Here is a 23,704-nt window from a genome sequence, read left to right on the forward strand (position 1 = left end):
GACCGTTTTATTTCTCTCACATTAGCGTGGTGTTTTATTTCCAAATAGACGAGTCTTTTTCCTGAACACCTGCAACATGGACTTCACGGACCATAAAATAAATTCATTGTCGATTTGTGTATCCAGCTGTCCTCAAGAGCAACTGAATGGACTGGAAGAGATAAAACATTTTGCTCAGTATAACGGTATGTAGGTTTGCACAGAATTGTATCAGATTTCTGGCACAGGGAGAGGGCACAGGGTCTAACTGGCTGATGCTGAGCAGTGTCTGGGATCCACATCAGCCAGCTAATCTGTTTTCCTCATCTCAGTTGCTTTATTGCTTTGTCCTTCTTTTATCTGTGTACTTAATTACATTTCCTCTAAATGTGTTTATGCTTCTCAACTGTTCTTTATCGCACCATATTGGCACCCTTCTCTGGGGAAAGTGCTCCCAGGTTAACAATACGTTCTTTAAAATTCACTCATCTCTCCTCCAGGTATCACTGGCAAGACCATTTATTGCCTGTCATGAGTGTTCTCCTTGAACTGGTGTGGTCTTTCTGTTGGAGGTGCTCCCATTCTGCTGATGGTGGGGGGTTTGTTCCAGTATTTTCACACAGCAATGTTGGAGGATGGACCTTGCTATCATTAAGGATCAGGTTGTCCATGGTTGTCTTTCCTCTGGTTAGTCACGTAATTGTTCATCGCAGTTGGCGGCAGGATTGTAGAGCCTTGACCTGATCCCTTGGTTGTGGAATTGCTTTGTTCACTTCATTGCTTTGTAGCTTCATGTGCTGTGTCCACTGTTTAGTGTGCAATCCTGTTGTAGCCTCATCGGATTTCTGGCCTTACTTTTAGGTACCTTGGCTATTCCCCTTGATAGTAATGGTAGGGAAAAGAGGTTTACCTCTAGTTGTGGTGTACGGTTTTTCTGCTGATGATGTAAGAATCTCATGGATACCCAGTTTGGAGCTGTCAGATCTGTTCTGAACCCCTGAGTACAGTGCTAGTGTCATCCAGCTCGATAGAAGATGTCCTCAGTGTGAAGACAGGTCCTTCTCTCTCAATAACTGTGCAGCAGTCATTCCTACCAGTGCATCACGTCATTCCCACTGATGATTCTGCGACAATATAAGGTCAAGGTTCAATATAACCTTCAAAGGATAAGGTCAACTAGATCTGTGTGGCGTGATGCATCTCACCAGCAGTTGTTGTTTGGTGGCTGTCCTTCAGGATGGTTTGGTTGGTCAGTGGTGGTGCTACCAAGCCCTGCTTGCTGGTGTGCAAAATACATTCAATGTCAGCAGTAGTTCATGTCAAGGAAGTTGGTTTCACCTGCCTAAGTATTTCCTTTATGAGCAATGGCTCATTTACTTCACCGTGTACATTAGCCCATGCTGTGCAGAGAAGTGGTTTCAAAGGTCATGGATTTGGTTTGTAATGCTGTGGTATGCTAAAGATGAATTCTTGATCTCCCAACCTCCCTAATTGTGGCCCTTGCACTTTATTTGGTTACCTCCGCTGCACTTTCTCTGTATCTACTACTCTGTATTATGCATTCTGCTTTCTTTTTATTACCTTGATATACTTGTATATGGCACAATCTGCCTGGATGGCACACAAAACAAAAGCTTTTCACTGTGTGACAATAATAAACCAATATGCAAAACAGTCCTGAATATAAGCAATTCATAGCAGAGAAATCCAACAATACACGATGAGAAATGACCATCTGTCCATTGGATGGGAGTGTAAAACCTTGTCAAGCACATTGGTGCCTACTTTCGAGTTCTGGTGTGAGCTAATATGCTGTTTGCTTGCTGTTTAGGTTCCTATTTGTGCGTGTACAATTTAAACATTTCCGACTACACAGAACCTTTGAAAGCAGCACACCTCTGCCCCACGTTACCAGTCCCTCCAAGGTGAGATGGTTCCTATTCAGGTTTATTTACTCTTTAATGAACCACATCCTGCCAAGACAAGTCAAAGCTATAAAATAAAATTGCTCTTTGAAACCATTGGCACATTCATCAGTAATTAGTCCTTTTTGAAGTTGTCATGCACCATTTTATATATCTATAATTAAATGCTGTGTCTCTTTGCGGGAGGGCAATTGTCTCCTTCTGCTGTTGTGTTTTCTTCAATTGTTTCTCTTGGGTTGCAGTTGTAGTTTTGGTATCACTTCAAATGAATTTCAACAGATGCACATAGTTGTGTCTTTACTTTGTTACTTTGTTTCAGTATCTTCAAATCCAGATCTGAAGAGAGCTCCTTAAAAGGATTCCTAATGGGCCAGAGCTTGCACTGGAAGTTTTGATATGTGTTAAGCTGTGGGTATTATCAGATCAAATTGTAAATGTGTATTCATGAGATTAATGTCAATACACACCTGCAGCTCATGGTTTCTATGTGGTGTTGCAAGAATCATCTGAATTTCTTTTGCTAAATCATCTTTCTAAGAAAATAAGCGTTGCTGCCCTTGCACATTATCTGAGGAACTTGTGTCTTACGTCAGAAGGTTTTGGGTTCCAACTCCATGGCAAACTAAAGGCCAACCGGAGCCCTGGGCCTGATGGCTGGCATCCTGGGGTCTTACCTAGTGGTTGCAATGATAGCAGATGTATTGGTTGGAATCTACCAAAATTCCCTAGATTCTGGAGAGGTTGCAGAGGATTTGGAAAATCATAAATATAATGCCAATATTCCAGAAAGGAGGGAGTCAAGAAGCTGGAAACCATGGGCTAGTAAGCCTTGCATCTGTCATTGGGGAAACTTCTGATATAGTGGTATAAGAGACAGTCCAAAGGAGATTCATCAGGCCAATTTCTGGACTGAGAAGTTTGTTCTATTAAGAGAGGTTAGACAGATTGGGACTGTATTCCTTGGAGTTTAGAAGAATGATGGGTGACCTCACTGAAACATATAAGATCCGAAAGGAGTACGGCCGTGCAGACATTTAGATACAATTACAAGTTTTAAAAGACATTTGGACAGGTAATTGGACAGGAAAGGTGTCGAGAGATACAGCCCAATATGGGCAAATGGGATTAGTGTAGATGGGTATTGTGGATGAGTTGGGCTGACGAGCCTGTTTCTGTGCTGTATAACTCCATGATTCTGTTCCCACTAGTGGGAGAGTCTCAAACGAGGGGACACGGGTTAAGTGGACCATTTAAAACTGAAGTGCACAGATGTTTCTTCTTACAGAAGGAAGCGAATCTCTGGAATTCCCTAACCCAGAGGGTTGTGCAGGCAGGCAATTAGTGGTTTTTTAAAGTAAGGGTAGATATATATTTGAAATATTGGGGAATTTTGGGCTCTTGGAAAGTGGCACGGAAGAGGATTTGAGGTCTGAGGTAGATCAGGCAAGATCATGTTGAAGGACAGGACAGGCTTGAGGGGCCGAGTGGCCTACTCCTGTTCCTGTTTTCTTGTGTTAACTGGAGCGAGACAATATGTTGTGAGACAAAAGGGATCTGGGAGCCCTAGAACGTAATACACAAAGGGTACAGCAAGGAATTAGGAAGGCTAATGGAATGTTGCCCTTTGTTGCAAAGGGTAAAGGGTATGAAAAAATATAACATTATAGAGTACTGCATACATTTTTGTCTCCATACTTAAGGAATATTTTGGAGGCAATGAAGAAGAAGTTCATATGATTCCTGGGTTGAAGTGGTTGACATTTGAAGAGAGCTTGAGAGGTTTGGGCTTGAATTCATTGGAGTTTATAGGAACAGTAGGTCATCTTAATGAAACATCCAGGGCTGCTGCTGAGAGATGTGGGGATATCTTGAAGTAGGGGCCATCATTTTCAGAATAAAGGATTACCCATTTCAGATGGAGAGGAATTTCTTAGCCCCATAAAGCTGTGGTGGCAGTGTTATTGAAAATGTTCAAGAAAAAGACTGAGAGACATTTGAATTATAAGGGTATCAGAGAAGGTGAAGGGTGATTGACCTGAAACATATAGCTCTGTTTCTCTATCCACAGATGCAACCTTACAACAATGACTGCTCCTCGTATGAAGTATTTTACCCACTGTGCTGTTGAGTTGTCTTGAAGTGACAAAGTTATTTAACTACAAGTTTATAACAACTTCACACAAGTTCTAGAGTTTGTTATTTACATTGAAGTTGTTTGTTCTTTTAGCAAGTCACTCCCGCTCTTCAATCGCTGTGTCCCTCAGAGTCCAGCCTGTTACTCCCACTTTCTGGCAGTCCTTATTCACATGGTCAACGAGAGCGACTTCTTCCAACGCATCATCAGTGGCATCATAATGAGCAAGGAGTACATTGTGGGACTCTGCTTCTTTGCAGTGGGTAAGGTTGCTCACTGCAGTAGATGGATGAATGTGTAGCTGCTGTAGTTTACCCTTGGCACCCCAAGGGGATCAATATGAAGAGGGCAGGGAAAGATCCTGTGCGTACTGACCAAGTAATAATTGAAGTCGTGTGGCAATTACTTAAGCGTATTTATTTGTATGGATTCATGGGTGATGATATGACTGGCAAGGCCAGCATTTATTGTCCATGAGTCATGGAGTCGTAGCGTCATACAACACAGAAATGGGCCCTTCAGCCCATCATATACATGCCAACCCTTTTTGCCCATCTTCATGAATCTCATTTGCCCGTACCAGGAATGTATACTTCTATGCCTTGCTGATTTGTGCCTATCTAAGTGCCTCTTGATTGTTTCTGAATTCTAGCACTCCTCGGGTGTCTTCTTGGGCCATTTTGGAGGATGCTTTAGAAGGGTTTTAGAGGGTACTTGCTTTGGGATGTCATGTTACAACTGTACAAGGTGTTAGTCTTAGTATTGGTTTATTATTGTCACTTGTACCGAGGTACAGTGAAAAAAATTGTCTTGCATACCGATCGTACAGGTCAATTCATTACACAGTGCAGTTACATTGGGTTAGTACAGAGTGCATTGAGGTAGTACACGTATAAACAATAACAGTACAGAGTAAAGTGTCACAGCTACAGAGAAAGTGCAGTGCAATAAAGTGCAAGGTCACAACAAGGTAGATCATGAGATCAAAGTCCATCTCATCATATAAGGGAACCGTTCAATAGTCTTATCACAGTGGGGTAGAAGCTGTCCTTAAGTCTGGTGGTACGTGCCCTCTGGCTCCTGTATCTTCTACCTGATGGAAGAGGAGAGAAGAGAGAATGACCCTGGTGGATGGGGTCTTTGATTATGCTGGCTGCTTCACCAAGACAGCAAGAGGTAAAGACAGAGTCCAAGGAGGGGATCGAAGTATTGTGCACAGTTCTATTCCCCCAGCTATAGGAAGGATGTCATTAAGCAGGAAAGGGTGCACAAAAGATTCACAAGGATGTTACCAGGACTGGAGGGCTTGAGTTATGAGGGGAGGCTGAATAGGCTAGGGAATTTTTCCCTGGAGTGTAGGAGACTGAGGGGTGACCTCTGAGGTATATAAAATCATGAAGGGTATAGATAAAGTGAATGGTCACAATCATTTTCCCGGGGTAGGGGAGTCTGAAACTAGAAGGTATAGATTTAAGATGAGAGGGGAAAAGTTTAAAGGGGACCTGAGGGGCAACTTTTGTGTACAGAGGGTGTTGGGTATGTGGAACGAGCTGCCAGAGGAAGTGGTAGAGGTGGGTACAATTATGGCACTTAAAAGACTTTAGACAGGTACATGTTTAGAGGTATATGGGCCAAACACAGGCAAATGGAACTAGCTCAGGTAGGCACTTGGTTGGCATGGACAAGTTGGGTAGAAGGGCTGTTTCTGTGCTGCATGGGTCTATGACTCTTTAAGTCCAGAGTCCCATGTAGGCGAACAGATTTGTACAGAATGAACACATTAACTTTTCCACTATTTTTCACATTATTACAGCAGTCCAGTGATTTCATGGTTACAGTTACTAATACCAGACATCTAATTTCAGATTTATTTAATTAAATTGAGATTAAATTCACTAGCTGGGAATCCAATTCATTACAAGCATATCACATTACCATGGTATTGCAGTGACACCCTGTGTAAGCATTCTACATGTGGCATTCCAGTGAACTACCTCATATAGAAGCAAGGAAAGAGATAGAATTAGAAAAACTCTTGTGTTAAAGTTGTATGGTTTTTTAAAAATTTCTGTGGTACAGGTTTTGTTTTCTCTGGAGCATCGGAGGCTGAGGGGTGACCTGATAGAAGTATAAAAAGTTAAGGAAGGCATGGACAGTGAAGATCATCAGAGTCTTTTTCCCAGGGTCGAAGTGTCAAATGGTTGAGGGCATAGCTTTAATGTGAGGGGAAAAGTTTAAAGGGGATGTGTGGGACAATTTTTGTGCACAGGGTATTATAGGTGCCTGGAACATGCTGTGAGGGGAGGTGATAGAAGCAGGTATGATGGTGGTGTTTAAGAGGCATTTAGACACACATATGAACAGGCAGAAAATGATGGGATATAGACCGCACGTACGTCGATGTGCGGTGTAAATTGGCATAGTGATCGGCACAGTCACCATGAGCTGAAGGGCTTGTTCTTGTGCTGTACTGTTCTATGTTCTAAAGTACTTGTTAAAATAAATTAATTGGGGGGAGGGTGGGGGCACTAGCCCTGGGCAGAACCGTGGACTGTGGCACCAGGAATTCCATTGTCTAAATATGCCAAATCCTTGTGGAACATTTAATGAATGGAAGAATAATTTTCCTGAGGTCCTCAGGAGAAGGTTCAAGGATCTGCACTAGGCCTTGGGTGGTGGTGTAGTTCGGACCTGAAGGAGAACAGTTGGTAGTTGGGGTGCTGTTGTTGGGAGCGAGGGTTGTTGTGTGGAAGGGTGTGATGGGCTGTCAGGAAGCAATGCATGGAACTGGTATTGGAGGGAGAGTTGGCAGACGGGGAGTGATTGCTGGGGCTGTGAAGTGTGAAGAGATTATTGCTGGTGAGGGGAGGGGGCCTTGTGGGGGGGGAGGGCAAATGGTGGCGCTCTGAGGCAGTCTCATCTGGGGCAGAGCGAGCAAGTAACAGCCAGAGAGTTGGGGAATACTGAGAACAAAATCAGACTTTGGAGAGGCAAAGGAGGAGTGAAGGAGAGCGGTGTAAGGGAGGGAGAGAGAGTGTTAGAGGAGGGCTGACTGAGAAAGGGGTAATAGGGCAAGGGATGGTGAGGAGGGAGGAGATGGGTGACAATGAGAGGGGTTTAGCTCTGGTGATTTGTATGGGAGCATGTGTCCTTTCACCTCCAAGAATTGGCTGTGCATTCAGCCTGAACAGGTTCCCCCTCTGCTGGCTGCAAAGATTTTTGAATGCAATAGGATTAGAAATACTGTTTGCTGTTTATTCTGTCTCTGGAACTTCACTGCTCAAGCAGGACATTTGCATCAGTCCTCCTCTCCTGATTTTAAGCTCTTTGTTAGAATCCAAGCTGGTAACCACACTTTGGGTCACTCAATGCCCATTACATCAGTCTGATGAAGCTCCTTTTGGAGTGTTTTGGGATGTTTTACTTTGTTAAAAGCACAATATTAATGTAATTTGTTGTTCATTTGGCCTTCAGTGAGAACTGACTGTACACAATCTGTTGCCCCATGGAATTCAAACAGAAATGCCCCTCCCTGTAAGAAATATAATGGCAAACTAGAACAAAAATTGAAAAATGCTGATGTTTCTATTCATTAGTTTATGGGATGTAGGCATTGCTGGCAAGGCCAACATTTATTACCTGGAGAAGGTCCTGATGAGATTTTCTGTTTCCCACATACAGTGTTTGTTGTCTTATTAACGTGATCTGGTTTGATCCATTTTTAGTGGAGCAAATGTGTGCTATCTTTTGCCCTAATGCCAAATCAGGTTTCACCATAAAGGTAATAATTTGGGGCATCGTCTCATTGAGAAATCTGTATTGAGGTTCTTCTCCCATTAAAGCTGTTACAAGCTCTTTTGTGTGCTCGCAGCTGCCACTGCATTCGTGTGTCGCCCACTGTTAAAGTGACAGACACGTAGGCTGCCTTGTAGTTGAGACAAACAGGAAAACTGAGAGTGAGGGAGAAAATTTGAGGGGACGGAATGGTGAAATCAAGGGGTGAAGGGGGAATCGAGGTGGGATGGGGCAACACACAAAAAGCTGGAGGAGCTCAGCGGGTCAGGCAGCATCTATGGAGGGAAATGGACAGTCGATGTTTCGGGTTGAGACCCTTCATCTGGACAGTGTCTTTGGCCCTTTCATGTTCATAGAGAAAAATTACCACAACAAGGTGTCACTTATGTATAGCTTTAATTGTTTCTCATCAATCAGCCTTGTGTTCTACAGGGACCAGATGAGATCTATCACATCCCTCACAACCATCGCTTGTGGATGAGGCTGGAGAGCAAGTTTTGGTAGACTATTGTTATATCTGCCCCAGTCCAAATGCAGTCCAAATGTGACCCTCCAATGGAAGTCTTTGGTCCAAGGGCACTGAGACTAATTAGTAGGAGGCTACTTGCTGCTTGGTGTTTTCCACTTAACCCAGCACAATCTGCTCATCAAACCTCTCTGGTCTGCACGATTTTCTGGTGGTTAAATTTAGTGTTTATGTTGCAGAAGATATTCTATTTGTCCAAACTATCGTAGTTAAAATGTCTTAATTAGCATATCCCAGTGTAGCTAAATCTGGAAGAATTAGGAAATTGATAAAGGTTTAAGAAGAAAGAAAAATATGTTTTAGTTGGTCAACAATTTTGGCAAAAGTACTAAAGAACAACTTTGAACTGAAATTAATGAACCACAGAAGTGCAAACACGAATGGTTTGAATCCAATGCACAACTAACCTCAGTTACAGTGAAACTGTCTCTCTGTTTGGTTCCACAGTCCTCTCCTTCATTATGGTGGCAGTCTTCAGATTTATCGCCAAACTGCTAGTTCATATCTTCCTCGCCTTGGTAGTTTTTGGAATGCTGTGTAAGTGAGTCTACATTAATCCAATTTCACCCTTCACACCACAGTGACAACAGTGCTTCTTCTGCTGGAAGCTGTTTGGTTGGGAGGTCAAACCCAAAGCCTCCACATAGGAGGATCAGTGCTTCCAATCAAGGTAAGGGGTAACAATAGGGCAAGCTTCTTTTGGAAAACATTTTAGTTTACATTTTTTCCCTTACTTATGACCTGTCCTTTAATGTGGTGAAAAGATATTAAAGTAACAAGTGCTCTGAGTCTGAAATAGTGGAAAGAGAAAATGCTGTTTCGAATGTCCACCTGGGAAGACAAAATGAGGGTTTTAACATTGCTACTCAGCAGCAGTGAGTCCACAACTAAAGCCTTAACCCTCTTGTTTGCTGAATCCTGCAGGATGTGTGGGGGTCGAAAGCAGTCCATTCAGAGCACTGTGGGGCAATGTTCCTGAGGTTCAGTGGTAAATGGGTTTATAGCCTGGTTTGTATGTTTGGGGTGTTGTGTGCTGCAGCCTAAACAGGGAAGAGCTCTGTGTGCCTGCTTGGTTACCAGAGGTCTTTAGTTAGCTGCTGGGAGGGCAGTTTGAATGGGTCACAGGGGTGGTGCCTAAATAAAGAAAGTGGGTCCCACCAAATTAGGGTGGAGGTTATCCCCCTGCTAAATTGATAAGAACTGAAAAACAGGCATATAACCTAAATAGATCCTACCCAGTGCTTTCTTTGTTTAATCTGCTGGAGCACTTTTGCACGTAATCACCTTGTGTTGTTTTTAATTGCCTTTGGTTGTTAAACTGATGCTGAGCAGTACATGTTTCATATTTCTAAATGGACACTGTTCTTCCCCAAGCACCAAGGCCCTGTATCACTGGTGAATCCACTGAACGTTTTTACAACAGCCCATCCTGATGGGGTCCTTCCCTTTTACCCAAAATGTTATCCAACAAAGCAAATATAAAATCACTCTCATCTTAAATTCCAGATTTATTTAATTAGTCAAATTCAAACTCAGTCCTCTGGGTCAGAATCCTGGTGGGTAGACCAGTAACTTCACCACCAAACTTAACCAAAGTGGGTGCTTGGAACGTGCTGCTGGGGTAAGCAGTATAGGTAGAAATGATAGTTACATACGTTTGGATGGACTCATGAACATGCAGGGAATGGAGGGATATGAATCATATGCAGGCAGATGGGTTAGTTTAATCTAGCATCATGGTCAGCCCAGACATTGTGGGCTGAAGGGCCTGTTCCTGTGCTGTATTGTTTTGAATTTTATGTCCAGAATACAGAGTTACCCATCTGCAACAGAAGTGGGGAGAAATTTCTGCTCTTGGGGATGTAGGTCTTTGGCATTCTCTACCCCAGAGCGGTGTGGAGGCTGGATCATTGCGTATATTCAAGACTGAGAAAGATTTTTCGTTTACAAGGGAGTCAATGATCAGATGGGAAAATTAGGCTGTGGGCAAGGATCAGAGCAGCCATGATCTTATTTAATGTTGTAGAAGGTTTGAAAGCTATGTGGCCTAATTCTGCTCCTATTCGCTATGTACATAAATCAAAGGGAAGTGCTCGGGTGGGATCAAGAGTCAGGTGGTAAGGTGGAGGGGAAAGTTCAGTAAACGGAGGATCAGAACTTTGAGGGGTTTTGGGGGCATGGGATAGTGAAGGAGGGAGCATAGAGCATCACAGCACAGAAACAGGCCCTTCAGCCCAACTGGTTCATGCCGACAAAGATGCCCCATCCAAGTGAGTCCCACTTGCCAGCGTTTGGTCCATAACCTTCTAAACTTTTCCAATCCATGTACCTGTTCCAACTGTCTTTCAAAAATTGTTATTGTACCTGCCTCAACCACTTTCTCTGGCAGCTGATTACACATGTTACCACCCTTTGTGTGTGTGTGTGTGTGTGTGTGTGTGTGTGTGTGTATGTATATATATATATATATATATATATATATATATATATATACACACACATATATACACATATATACACACACACACGCACACAAGTTACTCTTCATGTTCCTCTTAAATCTTTCCCCTCTCACAAACCTATGCACTCTAGTTCTTGATTCCCCAACCCTGGGAAAAAGACTGAGTGCATTCACCCTATCTATAGCCCTCATGATCTTATACACCTCTATAAAATCACTTCTCAGTCTCTGACACTCCAAGGAATAATGCCCAGCCTGTCCAATCTCTCCCTATAACTCAGTCCCTCGATTCCTGGCAACATCCTTGTATATCTTTTCTGCACTGTTTCCAGCTTAATAAGCAGGGTGACCAAAACTCCCGACACAACCTGCCTTTAGCAGGGTGACCAAAACTGAACACAATACTCCAAATGTGGCCTCACCAGCGTCCTGTACAACCATACCATGGCCTCCCAGCTTTTATACACAATGCCCTGACTGATGAAGGCCAGCGTGCCAAAAGCCACCTTCACCACCCTGTCTACCTGTGACTCCACCTTCAGTGAACCATGTACTTGAACTCCAAGATCCCTCTGTTCTACAACACTCCCCAGGACCCTGCCATTGCTGTGAAAATCCTACCTTGATTTGACTTTCCAAAATGCAACACTCCAAGCAACGTTGGGGTTTCGGAGGGGAGCTCGCTATCAGATTGGGAGGGGAGTTGGGATTGTGGACTCAATGGCGGCTAAGGAGGAAAGGGGGAATGGTGATGTGTTCAGCCCAGGCTCAGCTAGTTGGGTGCTTGAAGGAGCTCACAACAGTGGATTGTGGGATGAGGGCAGGGTTTGGGAAAGCTAAAATCTCAAAGGGGACCATGCTTCAGTAACAATCCCGTGTCAAACTCCATGGCTACAGACCAGGCCTCCCTGTAACTTGCACAGAAGCCTTTGTTGTGGAAACCTGCTCTTTATGAATTTTCCATGCCAGTGAGTGTTAAGCGAGTGATTTCCCCCAAATGTGCACTGAATGCCATTTGATGCTACCGTGCATGTTCCAACACTGCACAACTGCCAAGCAAGAAGGACCCAAACTGAAGAAGGTGATCTCTGCAGCCAACACCCTTTGGCAGGTGCCATTGGCCTTGGGCATTAATTCTGTGGCACACTGCATGAAAACATGAGGTGAAACGATAAAGAGTTTCCAGCTCATAATGACCCTGCTTATTACTGTCACTTGTACCGAGGTACAGTGAAAAACTTGTCTTGCATACAGTTCGTACAGGTCAATTCATTACACAGTGCAGTTACATTGGGTTAGTACAGAGTGCATTGAGGTAGAACAGGTAAAAAAAATAATAAGAGTAAGGTGTCACAGCTACAGGAAAGTGCATTTCACTCGCGTTATAAAGACATCCTGTTCTGCTTTCCTGTAATGTTTTCTCTTGAGCACATTCCCATTTTCCAGTCATTCCTTTCTTCTAGTTGTGTCGGGAGTTCTGTGGTGGCTGTACTATGACAACGTGAACGACCCCAACGTAATCTTGCAAACAGAACTGGAAAACACAAGAGCACTTCTGGGCTTCGCTGTCATTGCAACCGTCATATCAGTAAGAACCCTAATGCCTTCTGGATTATTTTAAGTGATCAAATTCAGCTTGGTGTAGTCAAGATTTATCTGAGAACCAGTTTCCAGATCACTAGCTGCCTCGGTCCTGCAATTGCCCGTCAAGCCTGACATGTGAGCTAACTCCATATATCCACCCATCTCCCTCTCTCCCTTCTTACTTTAGCTGCTGTATTTAATGTATTTTTATGTACAGCCAAGGTTGTAATCTGAAATGAGTGACCGATGGTTCGCCTGTGTTCACTGTTCTCTTTGCTTGGTTCATGGGTGCACCTGAAACAGTCAAAACTGAGAGAATATAAAGGTTGTGTCTGATTCCTCAGACCTACTGATAAACCAAAATCGAATTCTCCCATAGACTAGCCTCTTGGTATTCATGTTGTAACTGAATTATGGCAATTCATAATTGGGCTTCCTCGTCCAAATATATTTTATTCAGAAGAAACAGTGTCAAAATATAAAATAACAACTGCCCCAACCAAGAACCCCACCACCTCCACCACCTCCAGTAATTTTCTTTCAAGAGGTTCTGTTTGTCACAGTAAATTCTACCCTTTGAAATTAAAGACAATTTTGCTGGCTAACAGATGGAATCACTTTTGACTCCGAATAATATGGTTCCTCTGTGACTTGTTTTGACCAAATACACAAAACAGATGGCTGCCAAAAGAAGTGGTGGAGGTGGTAAAATAATAACATTTAAAAGACACTTGGACAGGTACATGGATAGGAAAGGTTTAGAGGGATATGGGCCAAGCATGGGCAAATAGGACTGGCTTAGATGGGCATCTTGGTTTGACATGGACAAGTTGGGCCGAAGGGCCTGTTTCCACGCTGTGTCACTCCATGGCTGTTTCGTATCTGCCTTCTCATGTCCTGCTTGGTTCACTGGCAGCCTTCTCAGTGCTGAGTGAGTCAGAAGGTGATGAGTTCAAGTCCCACCACAGAAAACAAGCCCTCAACCTGAGTGAAATGCATCTGTCCTTCAGACCAGATGTAAACAAAAGCACACGGCAGGACCTCAGGAAGAACTTGGAGTTGTCCAATATCGTTGATCCAATTTAACTGGTTGCTGATCACAATGCTGTTTGTTGGCTCTGGGTCTGAATGCCTGCAGTCAACATAAAAATAATGAATGGACTGTGAAGTCCCACTGGATTCCCTGAGGACATGAAAAGGGCTCAATAGATTCAGTTCTTTGTTTATTGTTTGTGTGCTGAAAGATTTACTGTCTCTGTAGGTCATCGTTATAGTGCTAACCCTGGTGATGCGGAAAAAGATCAGTCTTACTATTCAGTTGTTCAGGATTGCCAGTAGCCTGCTCCGGAATGTCCCTCTGTTGCTCCTCCAGCCACTGTGGACCTTTGTCATCCTCGCTTTATTCTGGATGTGTTGGGTGGCTGTGCTTCTAAGTCTGGGCACTGCAGGTGAGTGGCACTGAGTTCCATTCATTATTAACTAAAACACAACTCATCCCACCATATCCAGGTTAGCTTGAAGTAGAATTCCACAGCATATATTAAAGAGTCACATGACTTTTAGCAGCTCTCATTGTTTTGTGTGCATTTATTACTTAGAGTCAGAGAGTGATACAGCATGGAAACAGGTCTTTCAGCCCAACTAGTCCATGCTGCCCAAGATGTCCATCTAGGCTAGTCCCGTTTTGCGCGCATTTGACCCATATCCCTCTTAACCTTTCCTATCCATGTACCTGTCCAAATGTCTTTTAAATGTTGTTATTGTACCTGCCTCAGCCACTTTCTTTGGCAGTGTCGGATCCGGTTATTTTTGAATCCGTAGGTTCTTTCAGGAGTCCAGGAATGAGTTGAAAACAACTTGGTGCTTCACAAAGTTTTATTGGAAAAATATAAAACAAAGAAACAGTCACAGAGCACATAGCACAAGCTTTACTACGAGGAGATGAGCTGAGACAACAGGAACTAACGATGAGCTAGGGCGGGGGCGGTTGGGGTGGGGGGGAGGGGGGAGAGAGCAAGAGAGTGATTAACAAAAAACAACACCTTTTATACCTGAGATAAGAGGTACTCCTCAGCTAACAATAGTCCAATCACGAAACCTATTAGATATCTGTGGCAAAACCAACCAATGGGAAAACATGTATTCACCTGATGGACGAATCAATAAACTAGGAAGCAGCTATTACTTGTGCAGCCACTTGAGGTGTATTAAATACTATACATGTTAAAAAAAATCTACTTAAAACAGTTGAATCCAACTGCAGCTCATTCCATATATGCTCCACCCTCTATATTGAAGAAGTTGCCCCTCAGGTACCTTTTAAATCTTTCCCCCCTCACCTTAAACCTATGCCCTTTTGGTTCCCTTTCCCTGGGGAAAATGGTTGTGTGCATTCACTTTGTCTATGTCCCTTCATGATTTCATACACCTTGATAAGGTCACCCCTTTGTCTCCTACACTCTAAGAAATAAAGTCCTAGCCTGTCCAACCTCTCTGTGTAACTCAGGCCCCTGAATCCTGACGTCATTCTCATAAATCTCCTTTGCTCTCTTTCCAGCTTAATGATGCTTTTCCTACAGCAGGGTGACCAAAATCTTACACAATACTCCAGGTGCATCCTCGCCAATGTCTTGTACAACTGTAACGTAAAGTCCCAACTCCTATACTCAATGCCCTGACTGATGAAGGCCAGCATGCCACCCTGTTTACATGTGATGCCTCTTTCAGGGAACTTGAAGTCATGAAATGTGAAATCCATAAATATTTTTTGCTCATTTTTTTTGGAAATTTGAACATTGTCAGCAATTCCAGCATTTATTGAGCATCCCTAATTGCCCCTGAGATAGTGGTGGTGAGCCACTTTCTTGATCTGCCGCAGTCCTTCTGTTGAGGAGGGAATTTCAGGATGAAGACCCAGTGATGATGAAGAAACGGTGATATATTTTCAGCTCGGGATGGTGTGTGACTTGGAGGGGAACCTGCAGGTTGTGGTGTTGCCATGCAGCTGCTGCCCTTGGTACACACTGCAGACGAAGTGCAGAGAATGAATGTTTCTTGGTGGAGGATGGGGTGCCAATCAAACAGACAGCATTGTCCTCAATAGTGTATATCATACTCTGGTTATAGTTCACAAGACTAAAACCCAATGTGATGAAATCGCCTGTAAAGAGGTTTGGGTCTCTTGGGGAGACGAGTTGTAGTTTGGAACTGTTTTGAATCCAGATGAGACTCCACTGCTAGTTCTCTGTTAGACTCTTGTGTGGGAGGAATTTGAGCAAGTCGAAACCAGTTTCTAATGGATGTAGTGTCACAGTGCACACAATTTGTTACTGATGTGGCTTCAAAGTTGGCCGTCTCTCCTGAGACACGACTGGCATGGGAAACAGAATAAAGTCGAGCTGCTACAGTAGGTGGTGTGTTTTCAGGCTTGGTGCTAAGGAACTGATTCCCATTAGTCAGAAAATGTATGAAGACTCCATTGTTTCAGACTATTATCATTACTTCAAAAGTATTTTGTTGGCTGCAAAGCACTGTAAAATGTCTTGAGATTGTTTTACGTGCTATATGGATGTAATTCTTTTACCCTTAACATATTATTAAATTAATATTTTGATCTATAGCAGGTGACTCAGTTTAGCTGGATAACTTTTACATCTTAATAACCATTAAAGAAGAGCCTCTGTTTCTGTAATATAAGCTAGGGTGATGGTAGGATTGGAGTGCAAGTGGTGAGGTGGGGGAAGAGGAATGAGAGGAAAAACACTTGACTCGACCAAAACCAGGTCCAGGGAAAAACTCTCCCTAGACTCTTGTCAACCCTGCCTGAAACACTTAAGTACTTGCTGCTGTGTTACTGGGACCCATCAGCACAATGTGTCCAGGGGTGTGTTACCTTTTCTGGATCAGTTGCAAATCTTATTTGATGACTCTCTTGTGAAGCGTCTTGCGATGGTTTTCTACACATGATATCGTCCATTTTGGCAGGAAAAATCAAACAGAATGGTATTATCTAAATAGTTTAGAGATAACAGAGTTCTGAGATACAAAGGGATCTCAGTGTCCTAGTGCATCATTTGCAAAAGGCTAATGTGCTGGTAATTGGGAAAGCTAATAGCATTATTGCTTGTTGGGACTGAAGGTAGGGAAGTTGTGGTTCGGTTATGCAGGACATTGGTGAGACCACGTGTATTGGTCTCCTTATTTAAGAAAGGATATTATTGCATTCAAAGCAATTCAGAGGAGGCCTGCTCTGAATATTTGGAATAGGTGGCTTGCCTTATGAGGAAAGGTTGGATGGGAAATGTTTGTATTTGCTGGAGTTTAAAAGAGTGAGAAGAGTTTTAGTAGGGAGGATGAAGGAAGAATGTTTGTTCTTATGAGAGAACCAGGTGTTGCCCATTTAAGAGATGGATGTGAAGTTTTTTTTCCCCTCTGTTTGAGTCTTTGGAACCTTCTTTCCCAGGTGGTGAATGAAGACTTTTTGAATATGAGGAAGATTGACACTTGATAAGGGGTGAAAGGTTACTGGGGGTAGGCATGAATATGGAGTCAAGGCTACAGTCCAATCAGCCATGATACTGCATGACAGAGCGGGGTTGAGGAGCCAAGTAGCCTACTCCTGCTCCCATTTTGTATATTTGTATAAAGATACAAGTTCCTGTTGGTTTAAAGCAACATCCACGAATTTTTGTTTCAGTTTCACTCTTGTAGCTTGAGTTTTTTTTTCCAGCTGCATTTGTCTGATTTTACTTTTCTAAGTGGAGATCAAGTACTGAGAGATAATGGTGGACAGAAGGAAACTGCCCAGAACTTTGTTGCCTGGATTTGTATTGTACACTGACTGTAGCGAGATGGCATTCCCTTTCCCTCCACATTAGCTAACTCGGGCATGGCATCATTTTAACACTTAAAAATGTCCCTGGGATTTCGTGAGAGTGGCCTGTGTGCCTCAGTCCGCCAGATGGCGTCTGTGTACAGCCTGTCAGAAGCTGTAAGTGCTGATTGTCAACCGATCCATACAAAGGACTTTTTTTTTATTTACAGCGTGGTAACAGGCCCTTTCGGCCCAACGAGTCCGCGCCGCCCATTTTAAACCCCCAAATTAACCTACCCGTACTGGTGTATTAGCACTGCCAGCAATTTCATACCTCACCTGCTAGCTAACTTCCAATGTAATTGGGCATGAACGGAAGTAAAATTAACATTTGTTCTCTCTTTTCCTGTGACTGTCACTCCTGTCTCTCAAAGTTGACCACAGTATTTCTGCTCTGCCCTATTTAACTTGTTTGTTCCATCTTTGCCTGTCTGTCTGTCTCTCTCTCTCTCTCTCATATCCCCACTTGCGCTTTCTCTCTCTCTTCTGACTCACACTCTTGCTCTCACCCTGATTCATTTACACAGACTCTCTCACTTTCAATCTGACTGGCACACTGTCTCTCACTTCAGTACCTCTTTCTTACAGCAACCCTTATGCCTTGATTCTCTTAATATCTAAAATGCTACTAATCTCTGTTTTGAATACACTCTGACTGAGTCTCTGCAGCCTCTTCGCTGGAGAAGAGATTTCCTACCCTCTGGGTGAAGAAGATTCATCTCACCTCTGTCCTAAATGGCCAACCTCTTATTTTGTGACTGATTCTGGAGAATCAGCCAAGGGATCCATCAACTTTTCATCTTCCCTGTCAAACCCCTTAAGAATGAGAAATCCCTTCTCATTCCAAACTCAAGAGGCTTTTAGCCTAGTCTGCTTAATCTCTCCATACAAGAAACCCACCATCTGAGGAATCAATCTGGTGAACCTTTGCTGCACTCCCTCTATTGCAAATGGGCCCTTCCTTAGAAAGGAAGACCAAACCAGCACACAATATTCCAGATGTGGTCTCACCAGGGCTTCGTATAATTGGTACAAGATGTCTTTTCCACTTAAGTCCCAAAGGCCATAGTACCATTCACCTTCCTACCCCTGCATTATTAACTTAATATGCTACCCCTACATATTAACTTTCAGTGGTTCTCGTAAAATGAGTCTGGATCCCTCCAATATCTTTCTATCCTTCACTATTGAAAAATAACCCGCATTTCTCTATTTTCCACCAAAGTGGATGATCTACATATTCTGTTCCATAGAGTCACACAGCACGGAAACAGGCCCTTGGACCCAGATGGTCCATGCGAACAAAGATTCCCATTTGGCCAAGTTTGGCCAATATCCATCTAAACCTTTCCTATCCATGTACCTGTCCAAGTGCTTCTTAATTGTTTTTAACATACCTGCCTCACCCACTTCCTCTGGCATTTCATTCCATATAGTGACCACCCTCTGGGTGAAAAAGTTGTCCCTCAGGTTCCTATTAAGTCTCTCCACTCTCACCTTAAACCTATGCCCTCTCGTTCTTGATTCCCCAACCCTGGGGAAAAAGACGGTGCATATTGACCTTATCGATGCGCTTAATGATTTTATACACATCTGCCATGTCCTTTCTGATTCACTTAGACTGTCGATATATCCTCACCATAATCCACGCTGTCACTTGGCTTTGTGTTCTCTGCATATTTGGATATATTACACTCTGTTCCTCATCCAAGTCACTGACACAGACAGTGAGTAGCTGGGGCTCCAGCAATAGTCCCAGCTTCCTAACCAGCAAATGACCCATTTATTCTTACTCTTCGCCTATGCCCTACCCCCAAATCTTCCAAACTCCAAGCTTCTCATAGGCTATGTTCAAAGCCAGAGAAGCTGAATCAGTCTAACTGTTGTCAGGGCTGACGAACTTCTGCCGGTTTGCAACACATTTCTCCTTTGTAAAGAACTATCATGAGAAAGTCTGTTCGTTGCCAATTTTAACACGTTCATTGAAGCGACACATTCTGCAGTTTTCTGCATGAAAAGCCTTGTGGCTGCATCTAGGGCACCCCAATGCATTTCACAAGCAATGACTTGCCTACCAAGTGCTGTAGAGATTTGCCTAACTCAACCTGAGATACTCACCATTGTTAAAATGAAACTATGTGTTAGCTTGTCTACTGCAAAATGTTGAAAGTGCAGCAAATAAAATGCAATACTTTCTGGTCATCGTCTAGACCCCACCCTTCTCTCATCTCCCCATAAAGATAAATTTGAATGTCGGTGCAAATGGTAAATATTTACACATGGAATTTGGATATGAGAGCAAGCCTTACTGAAGTATCTTCATCTGCAGTTGAATGTTCTTATAAATTTTTGAAATGTTTTGTTTTATATTTGCTTCATTTTCAGATGCAGCTGGATGGAGATCTGAATGCAAATGGCAGTGTGGTCTGCATTTCAGATTGTGGTGTTCCTGTACTTTATATTTTTGTTTTTTTTAAATCTCTTCCAGGTAATGCTTATGTAATCGCAGATAACCAAGTTGAGTACAGATCCCTGTCTGCTATTCGCTATATGTGGTGGTATCACTTAATTGGACTGATCTGGACCAGTGAGTTTCTTCTTGCTTGCCAGCAGATGACCATTGCTGGAGCTGTGGTGTGTTATTACTTCAACAGGTAGGAGGAGAGTTGTACCTCTGTGTTAGATGAGCCCATGTCCAAGTGTTACTTGATCAGAAACGCCATCAGCTTAAAAAGCTGGGATCTGGTTCCAAGGATGGGACAGGAGTGTGGCTTCACATCCCTTGTCACAACTGGGCCGTGATTTGTCCTTTGAGCAAGAGCTTGCACCTCTTCCCCCGGGAAAGTGGGTTTGAATTGAGTTGAGCCTGATGTTGTGGTATCCTGGTTCCACAGGTCCCTCTCATCTACACTTCTATTGGGACCTTACAGACTAGGATCTGGTTGGGAGCTGAGGTTTCTCCTGTTGGTACCTCTGAGATTGCCAGTCTTTTTCATGCCTTGGTTCTACATAGGCTGGCTGGAACCAATTCCATGAGTGCAGCTCAAGCTGGGGTCCAGTTGCACAGATGTTGACGGACTGGGATCCAGTTCTGAGGGTGCTGACTTGTGCTGCGATGTGGTCCTTGGGTTATTTCTGACGTCCATTCCCCTTGCATCTGGGTCCTGAAAGTGTTCAATCTGTTTGACAAATGATATCTTTTATTAGTCACATGTACATCGAAACACACAGTGAAGTGCATCTTTTTGCGTTGAGTGTTCTGGGGGCAGCCCGCAAGTGCCTCCACGCTTCCAGCGCCAACATAGCGTGCCCACAACTTCCTAACCCGTACGTCTTTGGATTGTGGGAGGAAACCAGAGCACCCGGAGGAAACCCACGCAGACACGGGGAGAACGTACAAACTCCTTACAGACAGTGGCCAGATTTGAACCCCAGTCGCTGGCATTGTAAAGCATTATGCTAACCACTGCGTTGCCTTGCGAGTGGTTCTAGTGCCACCTTGACTACATGAACGGCTTCCAGTGGAACCAAGAACTCTAGTGATGTCATTTCCACCCTAAGGCCTGAGTTAAACTGTTGCTCCAACTCCAGAAATGTTCAACAGGCTAGTCAGAAATGGGTGCTGCCGTGTTCCTGGCTCAGTTCCACCCCTTGCTGTGTGTTTAGACATCAAGCCTTTGATGGAATAACATTGCTCATATTTAATGCATCAGGCATTGTCTATGTTTCATTTCACTCCAGACCTCAGACTAATATATGATCACGGAATTCTTTCCTCAGGGACAAAACCAATCTGCCCAGCTACCCAATCCTCGCTTCTATTTCAAGGCTCTTTAATTACCATCTGGGAACAGTTGTTAAGGGTTCGTTTATAATCACACTTGTCAGGATTCCACGGATTGTTCTTCTGTATGTTCACAGCAGTCTGAAAGGAAAGGTAAGAGCCAGGAATGGGATTCATTTTCAGTCCTTTTGATGTTTTTCAAGATACCCTGTCTGTTTAAAGGAAATGTTACCATTTACAGTAAATATTTTACATCCTGCGACTCAGGGCAATTCATTTTACTAGAGTGCAATTTAGAAGGTCTTTATGAACTATAATGTTTTTTTATATAAAAGAAGCAAGTCGTATTCAATTAAATCCAGCTGCTAATAATTTATTTTGTCTTTGATTCTGTAAGCTTAGCTTTTATCCAGCTCATTTCTGTTCCAGTAATGTTATTGGCAACAAAGCGCTCCATCTGGCTGTGAGATCAATTATTGCTTGTAGGCTGTAGCATTGCTGTGGGACACAGCAGCTGATCATCTGCTTCTGGTATGGGAACATCTTGTCTGGTGAAATTTTTTTTAACTTCAAAAATAAACTTTATTCATAACAAAGGAAGAAATAGTGCAAAGAAACTTAACGTTCATGGTTGTTGCATTCAGTGGTGTAGAACTTTAAAGAGAGAAAAGAAACCACAAAAACAAACACAGCACCATTGCCATTCGCATGACTCCCTGAGATGATACCCCTTTCACTGTTTGAGGGGCTTTCCCACCCACCTCTGCCCCTCCATGTGCAGTAGCCGAAGAGGCCTAGACTGTGGTCCTTCCCCACAGAGCTTTAGCATTGGCTGCACCGAGCTTCAGTGCGTCCCTCAGCACATACTCCTGCAGCCTGGAATGTGCCAGCCAGCAGCATTCCTTGCGGACATCTCACTGTGCTGGGAGACCAACAAGCTTCAGGCAGACCAAAGGGCGTCCTTCACCAAGCTGATGACCTTCCAGCAGCACTTGATGTCTGCCTCGGGATGTGTCCCCGGGAACAGCGCGTAGATCAGAGAGTCCTCTGTCACGCAGCTGCTAGGGATGAACTGGGACATGGACCTTTGCACCCGTCTCCACTCCCTTTGAGCAAATCCACAGCCTGCAAAGAGGTGGGTGACCATGTCTTCCCCACCGCAGCCATCCGAGGGCAGCGTACATTGGGGGTGATGTCCAGTGAAATGACTTCAGAAAAAGGGTACTCTCGCATTGTGAGATGAGGAATTGAAATATTTTCAGGGCAAAATACTTTGGCTGTATTTTAAAATGAATGAATGTTTGCCACAAGAATTGGCATGTTGTTTCCAGTAACAGCGGTGCTGGAGTGAGTGTGGGTGCAAGTGTTCTTGCCCTGGGGCAAGATGACACTCTCTGTCCTTTCTTGTCATTGTGTGTCCCATTTTAAATAACAGATGATCACACGTGACAGTGTGAAAAGGACCAGAGGTGTCCTTGGGTGCAGTTAGATGATCAGAGCTGTTATCCTCAATTGCCTGGTTTGGACCATTTTCATTTGTTAGATTTTCCGGTGCTTTGTACTTTCAAAAATGGTTCGCCAGACCAGCGGTGAGAACACAGCATGAAAGAAAGTGATCGATTAGCATTCTGTGATCCCACTTTGTTTATCACCACAAGCAGACAGGTATACGAATACACATACAACACACTGAGACAAACACACAACACAGACAAAATGGTACGTGTATGCATGCACACAAACACTCCTACATATTCGCACATGTATGCACGTCCCTCAAGCACGCACACATGTGGACACGCTGTTTTCTTATTTGCGGATTGTGCAGATTAGGTGCCTGAGCAAACAAGCCTCTAGTGTCACTTGATGTTTGCAGTTCTATCCAAGTTCTTTTGATTTGCAATTTTCAAATTGTAAAGTGGTGTGGTTGTGCAAATGTGAATTGTTAAGGAGATGGAACATAGAACAGTACAGCACAGAACAGGCCCTTCGGCCCACAATGTTGTGCTGACATAGCTATTCCCTCCTACCTACAGAATGCCCGTATCCATCTATTTTCCTCGTTCATGAGCTCATCCAAGCCCCTCTTAAAAGTCCCCAATGAGTTTGCTGCCACCACCCTATCAGGCAACGCATTCCAGGCATCCACCACTCTCTCAGTTAAAAACGTACCCCTTACGTCTGTTCTGATCCTACCCCCTCTCACCTTAAGTGATGGTAACTAACAGAGCTGGTAACTAACTGATCAAGAACTGTGTGTGATCAAAGCTGTTGTCACTTTTGAAAGCTGGAAGGCCGCAGGAAAGTCTTTCACTATCCAGGCCACCTCCTGCTCGGCCAGTGACTGTGGTGACCTGGATACTGTCGTTCTCCTGCTCCAGTTACCCTCCTCCATTCTCTTTCACTTGTGTTTTTTTTAACTGCAGCTTCTGCTCTAAAGAACCTGGAGATATTTATGCTTGCACTGATGTTCCAGCTCCCTTAGATCACCTGCCTTTAATCTTCAGAGCCACAAATATCTCTTGCACGCTTCAGTTTATTTTTCTTCTGTCTCCATCCCTTCACTTAAGAATTCCCTAGAACTTTGAACTGTCTGTCAATCAAAAGCAAACCTGCCAACATTGGCTCTCCGGCTTTTTGTTG

At 43.6% G+C, this 23,704-nt stretch overlaps 1 protein-coding gene across 2 annotated transcripts in view; it reads left to right on the plus strand.

Moving 5' to 3' along the window:
• Positions 1-23,704, plus strand: part of LOC127568634 (choline transporter-like protein 3) — a 77,112-nt gene that overhangs the window by 25,272 nt on the left and 28,136 nt on the right. For both annotated transcript variants that reach the window (XM_052012613.1, XM_052012614.1), the window contains 8 exons: positions 49-185; positions 1,811-1,904; positions 4,132-4,301; positions 8,807-8,896; positions 12,284-12,408; positions 13,666-13,852; positions 19,766-19,931; positions 21,058-21,214. In XM_052012613.1, the coding sequence (XP_051868573.1) occupies positions 49-185; positions 1,811-1,904; positions 4,132-4,301; positions 8,807-8,896; positions 12,284-12,408; positions 13,666-13,852; positions 19,766-19,931; positions 21,058-21,214 (1,126 nt within the window). The remainder of the gene's footprint in view (positions 1-48; positions 186-1,810; positions 1,905-4,131; positions 4,302-8,806; positions 8,897-12,283; positions 12,409-13,665; positions 13,853-19,765; positions 19,932-21,057; positions 21,215-23,704) is intronic.

This window comes from Pristis pectinata, chromosome 3 (assembly GCF_009764475.1).
Source record: "Pristis pectinata isolate sPriPec2 chromosome 3, sPriPec2.1.pri, whole genome shotgun sequence".
NCBI lineage: Eukaryota > Metazoa > Chordata > Chondrichthyes > Rhinopristiformes > Pristidae > Pristis > Pristis pectinata.